Source organism: Erythrolamprus reginae, chromosome 3, assembly GCF_031021105.1.
Source record: "Erythrolamprus reginae isolate rEryReg1 chromosome 3, rEryReg1.hap1, whole genome shotgun sequence".
NCBI lineage: Eukaryota > Metazoa > Chordata > Lepidosauria > Squamata > Dipsadidae > Erythrolamprus > Erythrolamprus reginae.
In genome coordinates this window covers 255,139,186-255,156,593 of record NC_091952.1, presented here as the reverse complement: position 1 = coordinate 255,156,593, position 17,408 = coordinate 255,139,186, and the positions used below count along the sequence as shown (strand labels likewise).

The following is a 17,408-nucleotide window of genomic DNA, read 5'->3' as shown; positions in this document are numbered from 1 at the left end:
AAAGACCTCATGGTCCATCTAGTCTGCCCTTATACTATTTTCTGTATTTTATCTTAGGATGGATATATGTTTATCCAAGGCATGTTTAAATTCAGTTACTGTGGATTTATCTACCATGTTTGCTGGAAGTTTGTTCCAAGGATCTACTACTCTTTCAGTGAAATAATATTTTCTCATGTTGCTTTTGATCCTTCCCCCAACTAACTTCAGATTGTGTTCCCTTGTTCTTGTGTTCACTTTCCTATTAAAAACACTTCCCTCCTGAACCTTATTTAACCCTTTAACACATTTAAATGTTTCGATCATGTCCCCCCCTTTTCCTTCTGTCCTCCAGACTATACAGATTGAGTTCATGAAGTCTTTCCTGATACGTTTTATACTTAAGACCTTCCACCATTCTTGTAGCCCATCTTTGGACCCGTTCAATTTTGTCAATATCTTTTTGTAAGTGAGGTCTCCAAAACTGGACATGACACTTCGGGACACTACAACCATCATAAATATGAACCCGTCCAAATTTTGATCATGGGATCATGGTGATGTTGCAATGGTGTGGACAATGGTCACAAGTCACATGTTCCAGTGCCGTGGTGACATTGAATGGTCACTAAATGAATGGTCGCAAGTCAAGTACTACGTTATAAGGGTCATAAAGGGGAAAAAATCAGCATGCCAGTCAGGGATGTTTGAAAAGTCTACCATGTCGGATGTGGGCCAGGCTAGGACAGGTGACCGATCATTATGGATGATTGGGGTGGAATCAGAGGTGGAATTCAAACGGTTCGGGCAAACTGGTAGTGGCGACTTGCAGGCATATCTGCCTCCACGCTCAACCACCCTGGAACTATACTGTCCTATTTGGGCAGGTTTTGAAGCCACACGCCTGCACACAAGCAAAATAGGTGTGCGGAAAGGAGTGAACAAGCGCACACTCACATTTGCAAACCGGTACAGAAAATACGAGGGTCGCCCAGAAAGTAATGCACCACATTTTTTTTTCTCAGCCTACAGTAAAGGGACGAATGTGAAACTTTAGATATGCATTGTTTAAAATTTTGTGTACATTTTGCGTTTCTTCAGACAGATAGTGTAGCTGCAGCAGTGTTTTGTAATGGCCTCTGTATGTGATGTACCTCCGAGATCGACTTCTGCCGCACGAATCCCAGTGTCCGGTCAGGTCCCACAGAGTGGGTCTCGTCAGGGTCCCATCAGCCAGACAATGCTGGCTGGTGGGACCTAGGGGAAGAGCCTTCTCTGTGGAGGCCCCGGCCCTCTGGAATCAGCTGCCCCTGGAGATTTGCACTGCCCCCACCCTCTTGTCTTCCCAAAAAGTTAAAAGACTCATCTTTACCACCAGGCCTGGGTCATTAGATCTTTCCAGTGAGAGTTTTCAGTGTGCTTAATCAAGTGAATGATAATGAATCTTTTAAAGTGTTTTAGGAATTTTTAAGGTTTTTAATTATATTAATTGGACTAGATGTATTACTAGAGATTAGAACTGCCCCCATCCTCCTTGTCTTTCGCAAATTACTTAAGATCCACCTGTATCGCCAGGCATGGGGGAATTGAGACACCTCCCCCAGGCTTTTATATTTTTATGTATGGTATGTGTGTGTTGCATGGTTTTTAAATGATGGGTTTTTAAGATGTTTTTAATATTAGATTTGTTTACATTGTAACACTGTTATTATTGTTGTTGTGAGCCGCCCCGAGTCTTCGGAGAGGGGCGGCATACAAATTATTAGTATTAGTATTAGTATTAGTATTAGTATTAGTATTAATATTAGTATTATTTGTGGTTAGCTCTGGCCCAGCTCCTGCCCCAAGGAATGTTCAGGTGGATGTGGGGGAGACATCCACAGGCCGCAGGCCTGTTTTGCTCCCAATGGAATCTGCCGATGAAGCCTCCTCTGACCAAGGAAGCGTGAGTGACAGGGAGGAGGAGAGTTTGGCAGACAGCCCAGGAGGAGATCAGTCATCTGTATCATCCCTGGATTCTGAACAAGAATTAATGACACATCCATGCATGTGTAGAGTGATGCATAGGAGACAACAACTGAAGGATTATTACAAGAGAAAATGAGGCCACCTGTGGTTGGGTGGGGCTCCAGTAATTAGGGCTGCTGCTATAAATGGCAGTGTGTGGGTTTGGCCTTTGTGAAAGAGTATCTGATCGCAGTTCTTCAGGAATCGTGTGTTGCTGTTTTCTGGACTTTGTTTGTTGATTTTTTCATGCCTTTGAAACCAAAGCAGAGCAAAGTGTGTGTGTGTGTGTGTGTGTGTGTGTGTGTCTCACTTCCTTGGAAGAAGAAGGGGTGTGAAGTTTCTTCACAGCTGCTAGCTAAGTACTTAATGACTGCTTAAGGGAAATTGTACAGACTACCCAGTTGTTTTGGGATGAGTGCTCTTTGCAATACAAAAAGAGTGCTTAGTTTATTTTGAATTTTGTGATAAAGAACATTTTCAAACGTGTGTGTGTCTGCAATTTGTACCCTTGAATTTTTGAGAGGTTCCTACCAGAGAGCTCGGCAGAACAATTATTATTATTATTATTATTATTATTATTATTATTATAGTTGTTGTTATTATTATTATGTTCTTATATATGTTTGGAGCCGCCCCGAGTCCTCGGGGAAGGGCAACATAGAAATCCAATAAATAAATAAATAAATAAATAATGTACATTACAAGGAGCGTGTCGTCATTGAATTTCTCACTGCAGAGAAAGAACATTCTGTTGGGAACATTCACAAACGTTTGTGTACAGCTTATGAAGAATCTGCAGTCAACAGAAGTACGGTTAGTCGCTGGGCATGGAGGGTGAGGCCATTAGAAGACAGGGCACAATGCAGAAATGGCTTCGTGACCAGAACCAGGAGTGGTACCGACAGGGCATACACGCCCTTGTGTCTTGCTGGAGGAAGGGACAGGACGGAGACTACGTGGAAAAATAGGGAGTGTAGAAGAAACATCATTCTTTCTTGTGTGTTAGTTTCATTGTGTTCAATAAATAATGGTTGAAGAAAAAATAATGTGTTGCATTGACCCTCGTAAGTGAATAACACCTCTGAATGGAATGCAATCGTAGGTCCCTCAAGGTGGAGTGGATGACCAGGTCAGATCTTCTGGCTATGGGATGCCGGATATATGTAGAAGGAAGGAGGAAGCATTCAAAGAATGTTGGCTTGTGACTTAGGGAAGGTTGAATGTTTGTTTCGGGATGGTAGCTGTCCACATGCAGATGGAGCTATGAGGCCCTTGAAGGAGAAACGCAGGCAGTTAAAGACTTACGCTGGTGTTAGTTTTATCACTGCCCCCTGAGGAAACGCTCCATCTTTTCATGGCCTAAACACATAAGAGAAAATATAGGGGGTTTTCTTTCTCCCTTGAACCCACAGTATTAGCATGTGTGGAGATGGGACAAAGGAAGGCTGGTCTTTCAGGAAATGTATTGAAATCAAAGGGAAAAGGATGATGGTGGTGGGGAACAATTTTCTCGAACGCTAAATGTCGGCAGAGATTCTCAGTCCTCCATGTCCTTGTTGTCCCAAAGGTGATTTTTTCAGGAGGCAACTGGACTTTCTGTTTTTTCTTTGAAGATGTTTCTCTTCTCCTCCAAGAAGATTCTTCGGCTCTGACAGGATGGTGGGCAATGGAACGGATTGATACTCCTGGCAGACAGCTGGTCATTTGCATCCTTTTAAAGAGTCGTCGAGGCCACTTACAAGCTTATGTGTCCTCAGGGAGTGGTGCAAACCCTTCCTGTAGCCTGCAATCCCTCTAGAAATCCATCCATACTCCCATGTCATTTGAAGGGTGTGGATGTGAATGACCAGCTATCTGCAAGGCCCCATCATTTCGTTAGAGCTGAGGACGCTTCTTGGACAAGAACATAATGTCTTCAAAGAAAAACTTCAGTTGCCTCCTGAAAGAAAGCACCTTTAAGACAAATATAATCACAAATTTCGGCTTCTGGCAACAATTTTGAGGGTCCTGAGCCACAGGGATTAGAGATATCCCGGATGGAGATAATTAAATTCAAGTATACATAATGTTGGCTAGATGTGACCACATTTCTCTGTCTGTTGCTCTGAAGAGACCAATGTTGGTCAAAAACCTCGACAACAGGGAAAGCATGGCCCATTTATGGAATACTCATATCCAACGACCTAAGTGCTAGAGCCCACTGTAACAACATTGCCAAAAAGGCACTACGTGCTGTTCATCTAATCTTATGTAGCTTCTTCACTGGCAATATTACACTGCTAACCAGAGCTAACAAAACATTTGCAGATCAGTTCTGGAATACAGCTCACGTGTCTGCAACCTGCAGTGCATATCAGACATTAATACAATCGAGAGAGTCCATAAATATTTTGCAGGAAAAGTCCTTCGCTCCTCCACTCGCAATTAAATACCTTATTCCACCAGACTTGAAATGCGGAAATTAGACAATTTACAACTATGTTGCCTCCGAACTGATCTAACCATAGTTCATATACCAAAATATCCTTCCTGTTAATGACCACCTTCAACCACAACAACACACAAGCACGTCATAGGCTCACCTTGGTCTCTATTGGTGGAGATTCTTTCTCCTTCTCAGCATGTTGCAGTTTCCGGTTCAGGTCCTGGAACATGTCTTGGTGGCGTTTTCTTGTGTGCATGATTTTCTACAACAAAGAACATCCAGATAAGTCAAGGTTTTATGAGAAGCAAATGAACATTGTAAACATCTGTCTGTCTGTCCAACCATCCATCCATCCTTCTTTCTCTTCCTAATCCCTCTCTCATCTATCTATCTATCTATCTATCTATCTATCTATCTATCTATCTATCTATCCATTGATCTATCCATCAATCTACCGATCTATCATCCATCCATCCATCCATCCATCCATCCATCCATCCATTATCTATCTATCTATCTATCTATCTATCTATCTATCTATCTATCTATCTATTTCTATCTATCTATCTATTTCTATCTATCTATCTATCTATCTATCGTCTATCTATCTATCATCTATTACCCATCTATCTGTTTATCATCTATCTCTCTCTCTTATCTCTCTTATCTATCTATCATCTATCTATCTATCTATCTATCTATCCATCCATCCCTCTCTCTCTCTCTCTCTCTCTCTCTCTCTCTCTCTCTCTCTATATATATATATATATATATATATATATATATATATATATATATATATATGTGTGTGTGTTAAATGTTTTTAGCACATACAAAATATAGTTTGTCGGCTATAAATATATTACTGCCTTGCAGTGGCCCTGGGTTGGGCCTAGAGGCAAAAAAAGGAGCTGTGACGTTCCTTAAAAATATACCAGGGTGATCCGACATAAGAAAAACATATATATATATACACACACACACACACACACACACACACCTATCTATCTATCTATCTATCTATCTATCTATCTATCCATCCATCCATCTATCTATCATCTATCACCTCCAGTCTTTATATATATATTTTTAAATAAACAACTCAAGGCAGTAAATATTTAAATGGCCAAATAGCCTTACCAGCAACCCTTTCCCTGATCTCTCCTTTTTTGTTTTAGTTGTTAAAACATTATTGATCGAGGGGTCAAGTAGAAAATCTGTTCCTAACTACAGGCAGTACTTAACATATGATCACAACTGAGCCCAGAATTTCTATTGCTAAACAAGACGTTGGGTGAATTTTTGTGCCATTTAATATCTTTTTTTTACGATAGTTCTTAAGGAAATCCCTGCAGTTTTTAAGCAAATCAGACTTTCATTTGAGAGCATTTCACTTGTAACCTGTTGTATCCTTGTATCCTTAACTTGAACATTGTATATCAACATTGTAAACATCTGTCTGTCTGTCTGTCTGTCTGTCTGTCTGTCTGTCTGTCTGTCTGTCTAATTTTGTATCCTTATACCCTTAAAGGATATAACTTCTATCCTTAAGATTTCTATTGATATTGTTTCCTGATTGCTTATTTGATTCCTATGACAATCATTAAGTGTTGTACTTTATAATTCTTGATCAATGTCCCTTTTCTTTTATGTACACTGAGAGCATGTGCACCAAAGACAAATTCCTTGTGTGTCCAATCACACTTGGCCAATAAAGAATTCTATTCTATTCTATTCTATTCTACTCTACTCTACTCTACTCTAATCAGGCTTTCATGAATTGAATCTCATTTCCCCATTGATTTTGTTGGTTGAAAGCTGGGTGGGATGGTTACCAATGGTGATCACATGACCTAAGGACAGTTCCTTCTTCATAAATAAATGCCAGTTGGCCAAGCAACTGAATTCCTGACCATGTGACCATAGTCCTAAGTATGAAAAACAGCAATAAGTCTTTTTTCAGTGCTGTTGTAACTTGGAATGTTCACTAAATGAACTGTTGGACTACCTCTATATTTTACTTTAAACAAACAAAACATCGAAGAAGACAGGGTAGGCCGATATGCATGCCATTCCAGAAAGTTTGGATGAAGCCTTCTACTTTGACCTGGAGATGAAACAACTCATCTCACCCAGACATAATCCTGGAAGCAACCTCAAATACTCACCTCAAAATCTAGTTCTGCATATCGGGATTTTCTCCTCTGAAAAAAATCAAATAAAGAGGAAGAAGCATGATTAAACTAAACAGGACCTTTTTCAAAAACTTACACAAAAAAATTCGTAAATTCATATGGACAAAAAAAAAAAAGCCAGGATAAAACTTAAGGACCTACAAGACCATAGGTCAAGGGGTGGATTTGGGTTACCAAACATGGAACTATACTACCATGCCTCAATTGTAAACCTACTGAAAGAATGGATAATACTTAAAAACTCTAGAATATTAACAATTGAAGGCTATGACCTTCAATCCGGGTGGCACAAGTTTCTGATGACAGACATAGATAAAATACCAACATATTTCAGATCACACTACATCCGAAAAACCTTAATTAACACCTGGCACTTCATTAAAAAACCCCACTACCTCTGCATCCCAAAATGGATTTTACCAACAGAAGCCATTATATACCCGAATGCATTAACCCCTGATAAAATTATAACATACGACCAACTATTAAACGAAAAAAATGAACTAATCCCTAAGCAAAAACTCATGGAAAAAGGTATTAAAGTAGATTGGTTACACTACCTACAAATAAAATCAAAATATAATGAAGATAAGAACAAATCAGACTTCCAAAAAAATAACCCCCTCGATAAAATAATTTTTGGTCCACAAAAAAAGCAAATATCAAATACTGTATATATAATATCCTCCTTCAACACGATACTGTTGAAGAAATAGTTAAAGGAACTATGATAGCGTGGTCACAAAATTTTGGGTACACAATTTATTTAAACGAATGGGAAAAAATTTGGACTGCTAACTATAAACTAACGATGGCAACCTCATATAAGGAAAACCATTATAAAATGTTCTACAGATGGCACTTGCCACCTGCTAGACTTGCAAAAATGTATCCAAATCTATCACCATTATGTTGGAAATGCAGGGAAAAACCAGGTATATATTACCACATCTGGTGGACATGTGAAACCACCCAAAAATATTGGGAAAAAATTAAAACTATACTAGAACAAATTACTTCTCAGACTATCCATGCGAAACCCGAACTATTTCTACTAGGAATCACAAGACAAAATTTTAGTAAAGAAAACAGATATATTATAATCCATATTATTACAGCCGCACGGATTTTATATGCACAATTTTGGAAGCAAGAAAAAAACCCAACTACCCTATCACTCTTGATTAAAATAATGGCATGCGCAGAAATGTCCAAACTAACAATGGAACTGCAAAACAAGGATGAGACAGATTTCCACAAAGCTTGGGATAAACAGTACCTCTGGTTAAAAAAAAGGAATTATCTAAAAATTATTCATCAAGAAAAATATCCAACAAAAACAACTTGAAAAAATAGCAATTTACATCACAAATCATAACATCAAATTGAAACAACAAACTGTAAACATCGATCGACACGAACTCCAACTTTACAAAGAAAATAAACCCCTAAATCAATTATACATATTGGCACTAAAAACTACATGCAAAACATATCGATAAAGCCTTAGGGTAAAACACACCAACTACGAGCTCAAACTACAGGCCGCAAATCATGAAAGACCCAGCTCTAACGCTGGTTTTCGCTTCTCTATCCCCCCCCCTTCTTTTCTCTATCCCCCTTCCTTCTATATCTACTTCCCTCCCTTCACAACCCCCTTCTCCCACTCCCCAATTACTACATAAGTAGAGTGTAAATGTTAAAATGTACAATATGTATATCTCTTTTGTCTTTCTGTATTTGGTTTTTATTGTATATATTTAATAAATTTATTTTTTTAAAAAAACAAAAAAAACACACAAAAAACAAATCTAATAAATTGAATTGAATTAGAAACATAGAAACATAGAAGACTGACGGCAGAAAAAGACCTCCTGGTCCATCTAGTCTGCCCTTATACTATTTCCTGTATTTTATCTTAGGATGGATATATGTTTATCCCAGGCATGTTTAAATTCAGTTACTGTGGATTTACCAACCACGTCTGCTGGAAGTTTGTTCCAAGGATCTACTACTCTTTCAGTGAAATAATATTTCCTCAGGTTGCTTTTGATCTTTCCCCCAACTAACTTCAGATTGTGTCCCCTTGTTCTTATTTATTTATTTATTTATTTATTTATTTATTAATTATTTAGATTTGTATGCCGCCCCTCTCCGCGAACTCGGGGCGGCTCACAACAAAAATATAAACAATCGTACAAATCCAAATAGATTCAATAAATTTAAGTATTTAAAATAGTTTTAAAAAGAACCCCACTATATTAACAAGCACACACACAAACATACCATACATAAATTGTACGTGGCCGGGGGAGGTGTTTCAGTTCCCCCATGCCTGACGACAAAGGTGGGTTTTAAGAACTTTACGGAAGGCAGGGAGAGTAGGGGCAGTTCTAATCTCCGGGGGGAGTTGGTTCCAGAGAGCCGGGGCCGCCACAGAGAAGGCTCTTCCCCTGGGGCCCGCCAACCGACATTGTTTAGTTGACGGGACCCGGAGAAGGCCCACTCTGTGGGACCTAATCGGTCGCTGGGATTCGTGCGGCAGAAGGCGGTCTCGGAGATATTCTGGTCCGATGCCATGAAGGGCTTCAAAGGTCATAACCAACACTTTGAATTGTGACTGGAAATTGATCGGCAGCCAATGCAGACTGCGGAGTGATGGTGAAACATGGGCATACCTAGGTAAGCCCATGACTGCTCTCGCAGCTGCATTCTGCACGATCTGAAGTTTCCGAACACTTTTCAAAGGTAGCCCCATGTAGAGAGCATTACAGTAGTCGAATCTCGAGGTGAGGAGGGCGTGAGTGACTGTGAGCAATGAATCCCGGTCCAGATAGGGCCGCAACTGGTGCACCAGGCGAACCTGGGCAAACGCCCCCTCGCCACAGCTGAGAGATGGTTTTCTAATGTGAGCTGTGGATCGAGGAGGACGCCCAAGTTGCGGACCCTCTCTGAGGGGGTCAATAATTCCCCCCAGGGTAATGGACGGACAGATGGAATTGTCCTTGGGAGGCAAAACCCACAGCCACTCCGTCTTATCCGGGTTGAGCTTGAGTCTGTTGACACCCATCCAGGTCCCAACAGCCTCCAGGCACCGGCACATCACTTCCACCGCTTCGTTGACTGGGCATGGGGTGGAGATGTAAAGCTGGGTATCATCGGCATATTGATGATACCTCACCCCATGTCCTTGGATGATCTCACCCAGCGGTTTCATGTAGATGTTAAATAGCAAGGGGGAGAGGACCGACCCCTGAGGCACCCCACAAGGGAGAGACCTTGGAGCCGACCTCTGACCCCCCACTAACACCGACTGCGACCGGCCAGAGAGGTAGGAGGAGAACCACTGAAGAACAGTGCCTCCCACCCCCAGCCCCTCCAACCGGTGCAGAAGGATACCATGGTAGATGGTATCGAAAGCCGCTGAGAGATCGAGGAGCACCAGGACAGAGGATAAACCCCTGTCCCGGGCCCGCCAGAGATCATCCATCAACGCGACCAAAGCGGTTTCCGTGCTGTAACTGGGCCTGAAACCTGACTGCTGGGGACCTAGATAATCAGCTTCTTCCAAGGACCGCTGGAGCTGGAGTGCCACCACCTTCTCGACAACCTTCCCCATAAAGGGAAGGTTGGAGACTGGATGATAGTTGTTAAGTACGGCTGGGTCCAGGGAGGGCTTCTTGAGGAGGGGGCGCACAAGCGCTTCTTTATAGAGTGATGGAAAAACTCCCCTCCCCAAGGAAGCTTTGGTAATCTCCTGGGCCCAGCTCCGTGTCACCTCCCTGCTGGCCGAGACCAACCAGGAGGGACACGGATCCAGTAGACAGGTGGCGGAACTCACAGCTCCAATGGCCTTGTCCACTTCATCAGGTGTCACCAGATCAAACTCTTCCCAGACAGGTGGACAAGTACGTGCCCCAGTCACCTCGACTGACTCGTTGTCAGTCGACTCTGTTTTACAATTGGAGTCGAGGTCGGCCCGGATCTGAGCGACTTTATCAGCGAAAAACGTGTTAAACTCCTCGGCACTACTCTGCAAGGGCTCCCCAACTCCCCCCTGGTTAAGAAGGGAGCGGGTCACCCTAAACAGAGCGGCCGGGCGGGATTCCGCTGATGCAATCAAGGCGGCATGGTACGCGCATCTTGCCGCCTTGAGCGCCACTTTGTAAGTCTTAATAAAAGCTCTTACAAGTGTTCGATCAGATTCAGACCTACTCTTCCTCCATCGCTTCTCTAGACGTCTCTTTTGGCGTTTCAACTCCCGGAGCTCCTCGTTGAACCATGGGGCTCTACGGGGTCTAGCGCCACGGAGAGGTCGCAAAGGCGCAATCCGGTCAAGAGCCTCCGTAGCAGCCGTATTCCAGGCCTCCGCAAGAGACTCCGCCGAACTGTGGATGAGTGCCTCTGGAATAACCCCAAGCGCCGTCTGAAAGCCCTCTGGGTCCATCAGGCGTCTGGGGCGGAACATCTTCATTGGTTCCGCCTCCCTGCGGGGAAGGATTGGAGCCAGGAAGTCAAGCCGTAGTAGGAAATGGTCTGACCATGACAAAGGCAATGCTTCTAAGCCCCTTAGTCTCAAACCATTACTCAATTGCTCGAAAAGGAATACCATGTCAGGTGCGTGCCCTCCCTCGTGAGTCGGACCCTGTACTACTTGAGTCAGGTCCATGGCTGTCATGGTGGCCATGAACTCCTGTGCCAATTGAGAGGTTTCGCCGAGTGACGGCATGTTGAAGTCCCCCAGGACAATGAGTCCGGGGAACTCAACCGCCAACCCGGCTACCTCCTCGAGTAGCACAGGCAGGGCTTTTGACACGCAGCTGGGAGGCAGGTACGTGAGAAATAAGCCCACCTGAACCCCTAAGTCCAACTTCTTGTGTTCACTTTCCTATTAAAAACACTCAAAGAGCCATTTGCACCCATTTCTCACAAAAAAAAAACCCCACCAGGAGCCATAAAACCCTCCCCTCCCCATATCTGGCCATTTCCTGAGCGGCCACAGAACTAACATATATACCATATTTTTGGGAGTATAAGACACACCTTTTTCCTCCCTAAAAGAGGCTGATAAATTGGGTGCATCTTATACTCTGAATGTAGCTTCCCCCCCCAGCCCTAACTATCTGCTAATGATCTTCCCAGCTCTTACCTTGCAGGATCTTTCATTGTTTCCCTCTGCAAAGACTGTTTTCCAAGCCCTAAGGGTTTTATTCATTATTCTAACTTAATCTGAATAAGTTTCTTTCCAGCCCTAACGAGATGCTAAGGATGTTCCCAGTTCTTTCCAGCTTGCAAACTCTTTCATTGTTACCCTGTGCTAAGAATGTTTTCCCAACCCTGTCTTTGTAGGTATTTTTTTTCATTGCTCTACTTGCAACAAATGTTTCTTTCCAGGTGTTAATGATGTTCCCAGCTCTTACTGGCTTGCAAGCTCTTTCATTGTTACTCTCTCCAAATAAGGTTGCTTTTTAAGACCTAACCAGGGGATAAAATAATGTGTTGAAACTGACCAGACTAAGGACACTAGCCAGATGAATACATGGTAAGCAGATTCTTTTCCCTGTTTTCCTCCCCCAAAACTAAAGTTTGTCTTATATTCTGGTGTGTCTTATACTCTGAAAAATACTCCGAAAATACAGTAGTTTGAATTAAACATTCTGTTTCTTATGAAACATTTATTTTCTTGGCTTTATCCATGGTTGGCCTACCAGGGGGGGGGGGGGGGTAAAAAAACTCAATAAATTGTGTGCCAGTGGGTATCACACATTGGTGGCTATGATGCATATTTTGACTAACAGTAGAGGGATGAAAGAGCCACATGTAGCTCCAGAGACACAGGTTGCTGCCCCCTAAACAAACACTGAAAAGTCTACCCCTTGTAATCTGGGCTCAAAATAAGATTGCAGCTTCTGTTTTAAGAGATCTGTCCTACTCTGAGTAGCTATGCTTTTTCAACAACAACGTTTCAGTTAGAATGGAATTTAACCCTGTTCGGGTCTGTGAAGCCCGTTTTTGAACTTTGAGACCCTGTAAAAAAATTTCCCTGCATATCTGAAACTTGAAATTTCATGGCTTTGCATCATGTCAGGGGTTCTCTCTATGAGAATTTTTTTTGGGGGGGTGGGGGGCTTATTTTTTTGCTGGGAAGTTCTGTTCCCGGGTCTCCCTGACCCAGACCAAAAATTATTTATTTTAGGTGCTTATATTTGGTCAGTTTGAAAACTTTTTTCACTTGGAAACTAGTTTGAACATTTCTGCACACAATGAAATAAAAATTGAAATGAAAAAATTAAGGCTTATATTTTTATTTTGCTCATAACCCCCCCCCCATTTTTGTGAAATTTTGAAATTAATAGCATAATTTGTACATAAATTTGAAATAATTGAACAAAATTTTATGAGCAAAATAAAAATATAAGCATTATTTTTTTCATTTCAATTTTTATTTCATTGTGTTCAGAAATGTTCAAACTAGTTTCCAAGTGAAAAACGTTTTCAAAAAGACCAAATATAAGTACCAAAAATGAACAATTTTCGGTCCGGGTCAAATAGACCCAGGAACAGAATTAGTGTATAGCGCGTTTGAACAGAACAGCACGGTTGTTTAAGGACTTCTCCAACCGGTATGGTGAAGGCCACCAACTTTCAGGCACTTACTTCGAGAGAGCTCATGGAAAGGGTCGCCACTGTCTCATTCTTGGCCACCATTCCAGTATTGCTGGCCTTGAGCGTGTCACACAAACTGTTGGGCACCTGTGAGTCCATGGATTTATTGACCATCGGAGGAGACAAAGGCTGCTTCTGCATCATGGAGGAAGCTTGTCCTTCCCCACAACCGATTCCTGCAGGTTCTCTTGGGGGACTCTTGACCACAAAGCCTGGATCCGTGGCCATGCTGAGGTGGATGAGTCTCGTCTGGGGCATCTGGTCAATGTTGATGCTGTACTTGGTATCGTCCTTGGGTGGCGGCAGAGGCGGAGGTGGTGGAGGTGGTGGTGGTGGCTTGGGCCTCAAGGTGGAAGTGTTGGTGGGCAGAATGACGTAGCTGGCATCCCTGGTTTGATCCTGTGCCCGCGAGAGCTCCGAATCCAGCTTTTTGAAGATGTCGCCATCACAGATGTAGATGGACTTGGGTGGTTGGCTTTTGTCCTTCTTCAAAGTCAAGGTGTGGTTGTTGAACTCATTGAGGTTGATGGCGCCCAGGTAGTGTGGGGAGCTCTGGAGATGCATCTTGGAGACGTTGGCTGGAAGACTGTTGAAGTTGGAGGAGCCTTTCTGGTGGTTGAGCTTCAGCTTCTCCTCGTCCTGCAAGGATGGGCGCTTCAGAGTCCCCGTGATGGTCATGGTACGACACGTGCTGATGTCCTTGTTGAGCACTAACAAGTCAGGGAAGAAGAGATGGAATTTCAGAAGGTACTACGGGAACTAGAATGCTATACAACCACATGTACCCTTTCATTGTCCAAAAGACAGGCTTCCTATTATAGGTCAGTGATGGCGAACCTATGGCACGGGTGCCAGAGGTGGCACGTGGAGCCATATCAGCCGGTATGTGAGCCGTTGCCCTAGCTCAGCTCCAACGTGCATGTGTGTGCTGGCCAGATGATTTTTTGGCTTGCACAGAGGCTCTGGGAGGGTGCTTTTGGCTTCCAGAAGCCCTACGGGGGATGGGGGAGGGCGTTTTTATCCTCCCCTGGCTCCAGGGAAGCCTTTGGAGCCTGAGGAGGGTGAAACACGAGCCTACTGGGCCCACCAGAAGATGAGAAACAGGCCGTTTCTGGCCTCCAGAGGGCCTCCGGGAGGCAAGGAAAAAAGGGTTCGCCATCAATGCTACAGGTAGTACTCAACTTACAACCACCATTTATTGTTGTGAGTTGCCCTGATATTGTTGTGAGCCACCCCGAGTTCTCGGAGGGGGGCGGCATACAAGTCTAATAAATGATGATGATGATGATGATGATGATAATAATAATTTATGGTTAGGGTTAGGGTTATGGTTATGATGATTATTATGATGATTATGATTATTATTAAGATTATGATTATTATGATTATTATTAAGATTATGATGATGATGATGATGATGATGATGATGATGATTATGATGATGATGATGATTATTATTATTAATTGATTTATTGCATTTATATGCCGCTCATTCCAAAGCAGACTCAGAGCGGATAAACAAATGGGATAAACACAACAGCATTAAAATACAATCAAAAATACATAATAAAATCAGTAATATAATAACAATAAAATAATATCTTTAAAAAGAACCATACACACACAGCAGTGAACCTAATTCCAGGCCTGCCGGAAAAGCCAGGTCTTAATGGCTTTCTGGAAGACCAGTAAGGAGGAGATTCCACAGGGTTGGAGTCACCACAGAGAAGGCTTTTTCTCGAGGTCCCACCAGCCAACATTGCTTGACGGACGGGACCATTAACTCCAACATTTCTGCTGCTGAGCAAGTTCTGCCCCCTTTGCAATCTGTCCTGCCCACAGGTTTTAAGTGGATCACTGCAGCAGATAATTTAGGAACAAGGCCGTTCAGTTAATCTGCCTTCCCTGTTGACTTACACATTAGAATATAGCAATAGCATTTGGACTTATATACTGTTTCACAGTTCTTTAACCACTCCTCTAAGTGGTTTTTATTTATTTTTATTTTTATTTATTTATTTATTTTGTCCAATACACAATACATATTGAAGAGGATAGACATGAAGTATTATATATAAAGAAAAGATATAAAAGTAGAGGAGAAGATATATGAAAGGAAGAAAAGATATATGATATATGGGATAAGGAGAGACAATTGGACAGGGGACGAAAGGCAGGCTAGTGCACTTAGGTACGCCCCTTACTGACCTCTTAGGAACCTGGAGAGGTCAATCGTGGAGAGTCTAAGGGAGAAATGTTGGGGGTTGACACTATTGAGTCCGGTAATGAGTTCCACGCTTCGACAACTCGATTGCTAAAGTCATATTTTTTTTACAGTCAAGCTTGGAGCGATTAATATTAAGTTTGAATTTGTTGCGTGCTCTTGTGTTGTTGCGGTTGAAGCTGAAGTAGTGATTGACAGGCAGGACGTTGCAGCATATGATTTTGTGGGCAATATTTAGATCGTGTTTTAGGCGTCGTAGTTCTAAGCTTTCTAGACCTAGGATTGATAGTCTGCTTTCGTAGGGCTTTCTGTTTACAGATAGTCAGCCTATCGCCCCCAACAATCTGGATCCTCATAGAAACATAGAAGTCTGACGGCAGAAAAAGACCTCATGATCCATCTAGTCTGCTCTTATACTATTTCCTGTATTTTATCTTAGGATGGATCTATGTTTATCCCAGGCATGTTTAAATTCAGTTACTGTGGATTTATCTACCATGTCTGCTGGAAGTTTGTTCCAAGGATCTACTACTCTTTCAGTAAAATAATATTTTCTCACGTTGCTTTTGATCTTTCCCCCAACTAACTTCAGATTGTGCCCCCTTGTTCTTGTGTTCACTTTCCTATTAAAAACACTTCCCTCTTTAACCCTTTCACATATTTAAATGTTTCGATCATGTCCCCTCTTTTCCTTCTGTCCCTCAGACTATACAGATTGAGTTCATTAAGTCTTTCCTGATACGTTTTATGCTTAAGACCTTCCACCATTCTTGTAGCCCGTCTTTGGACCCGTTCAATTTTGTCAATATCTTTTTGTGGGTGAGGTCTCCAGAACTGAACACAGTATTCCAAATGTGGTCTTACCAGCGCTCTGTATAAGGGGATCAAAATCTCCTTCTTCCTGCTTGTTATACCTCTAGCTATGCAGAAATCACTACCTCTAAATCCTTCTCTTCTGAAGTTTTTCCTAACACAGAACTGCCAATACAATACTCAGATTGAGGATTCCTTTTCCCCAAGTGCATTATTTTACATTTGGAAACATTAAACTGCAGTTTCCATTGCTTTGACCATTTATCTAGTAAAGCAAAATCATTTACCATATTACAGACCCCTCCAAGAATATCAACCCTATTGCACACTTTAGAGTCATCGGCAAATAGGCAAACCTTCCCTACCAAACCTTCCCCACCAATCCTCTAAGTGGTTTACAGAGAGTCAGCCTATCGCCCCCAACAATCTGGATCCTCATTTTACTGACCTTGGAAGGATGGAAGGCTGAGTCAACCTTGAGCCTGTTCTAAGGCAAAACTTAAATAAAAATCATATGTACTTAGTAATTCATATCACTACAGTGGCTAGATTAGCTTTTGCACAATGGTGGAAAAATGATGATATGCCACAGGATGGTTTAACACTAAAGAAAATCGCACGGTGCAAAAAAGACCAAATTAACACTAGAACTAAGAAACAATGACAATTTTCTATTTTATAACTGCTGGGACCCCTTTTACAGTTGGTTAGAAAAAAAAGAACAACCCGCCCAACAACTGTTAAAAATCTTTTATGTGCAAAAGATAATTATCTGGTGTCAAAGTCAATTCTATAAATGAGATATAGATATGTGTAAAAATAAAGCTTATTTACTTAAATCTTTTCTTTCTTTCCACATTCTCTCTTCTCTTTCATTTATTAATAATTTAAATTATTAAGCTACAGTGCAACTGGCTATAGAGAATATATATAGTTCATATTCACAATCGTGCAACCGCCCGTTTTTTGTTGGTTTTGGTATATCCTTTGTCTTTTTTCATTTATTTTCTCTCTTTTTTGTATGTGTTTTGTATTGTCACTTGTATTGTTATTGCATTTATTTATGTAAATAAAATTTATTTTTAAATGATTTAGCTTT

The 17,408-nt window shown here is 41.8% G+C and overlaps 1 protein-coding gene across 1 annotated transcript in view; it reads right to left on the bottom strand.

Annotated features, from left to right (window-relative positions):
• Nucleotides 1-17,408, bottom strand: part of ADGRB1 (adhesion G protein-coupled receptor B1) — a 285,191-nt gene that overhangs the window by 3,184 nt on the left and 264,599 nt on the right. Inside the window, exons 28-31 of the mRNA XM_070748372.1 lie at nt 13,264-13,982; nt 6,580-6,615; nt 4,569-4,673; nt 3,292-3,345 (exon numbers count right to left, since the gene is read on the bottom strand). Of these exons, the coding sequence (XP_070604473.1) occupies nt 3,292-3,345; nt 4,569-4,673; nt 6,580-6,615; nt 13,264-13,982 (914 nt within the window). The remainder of the gene's footprint in view (nt 1-3,291; nt 3,346-4,568; nt 4,674-6,579; nt 6,616-13,263; nt 13,983-17,408) is intronic.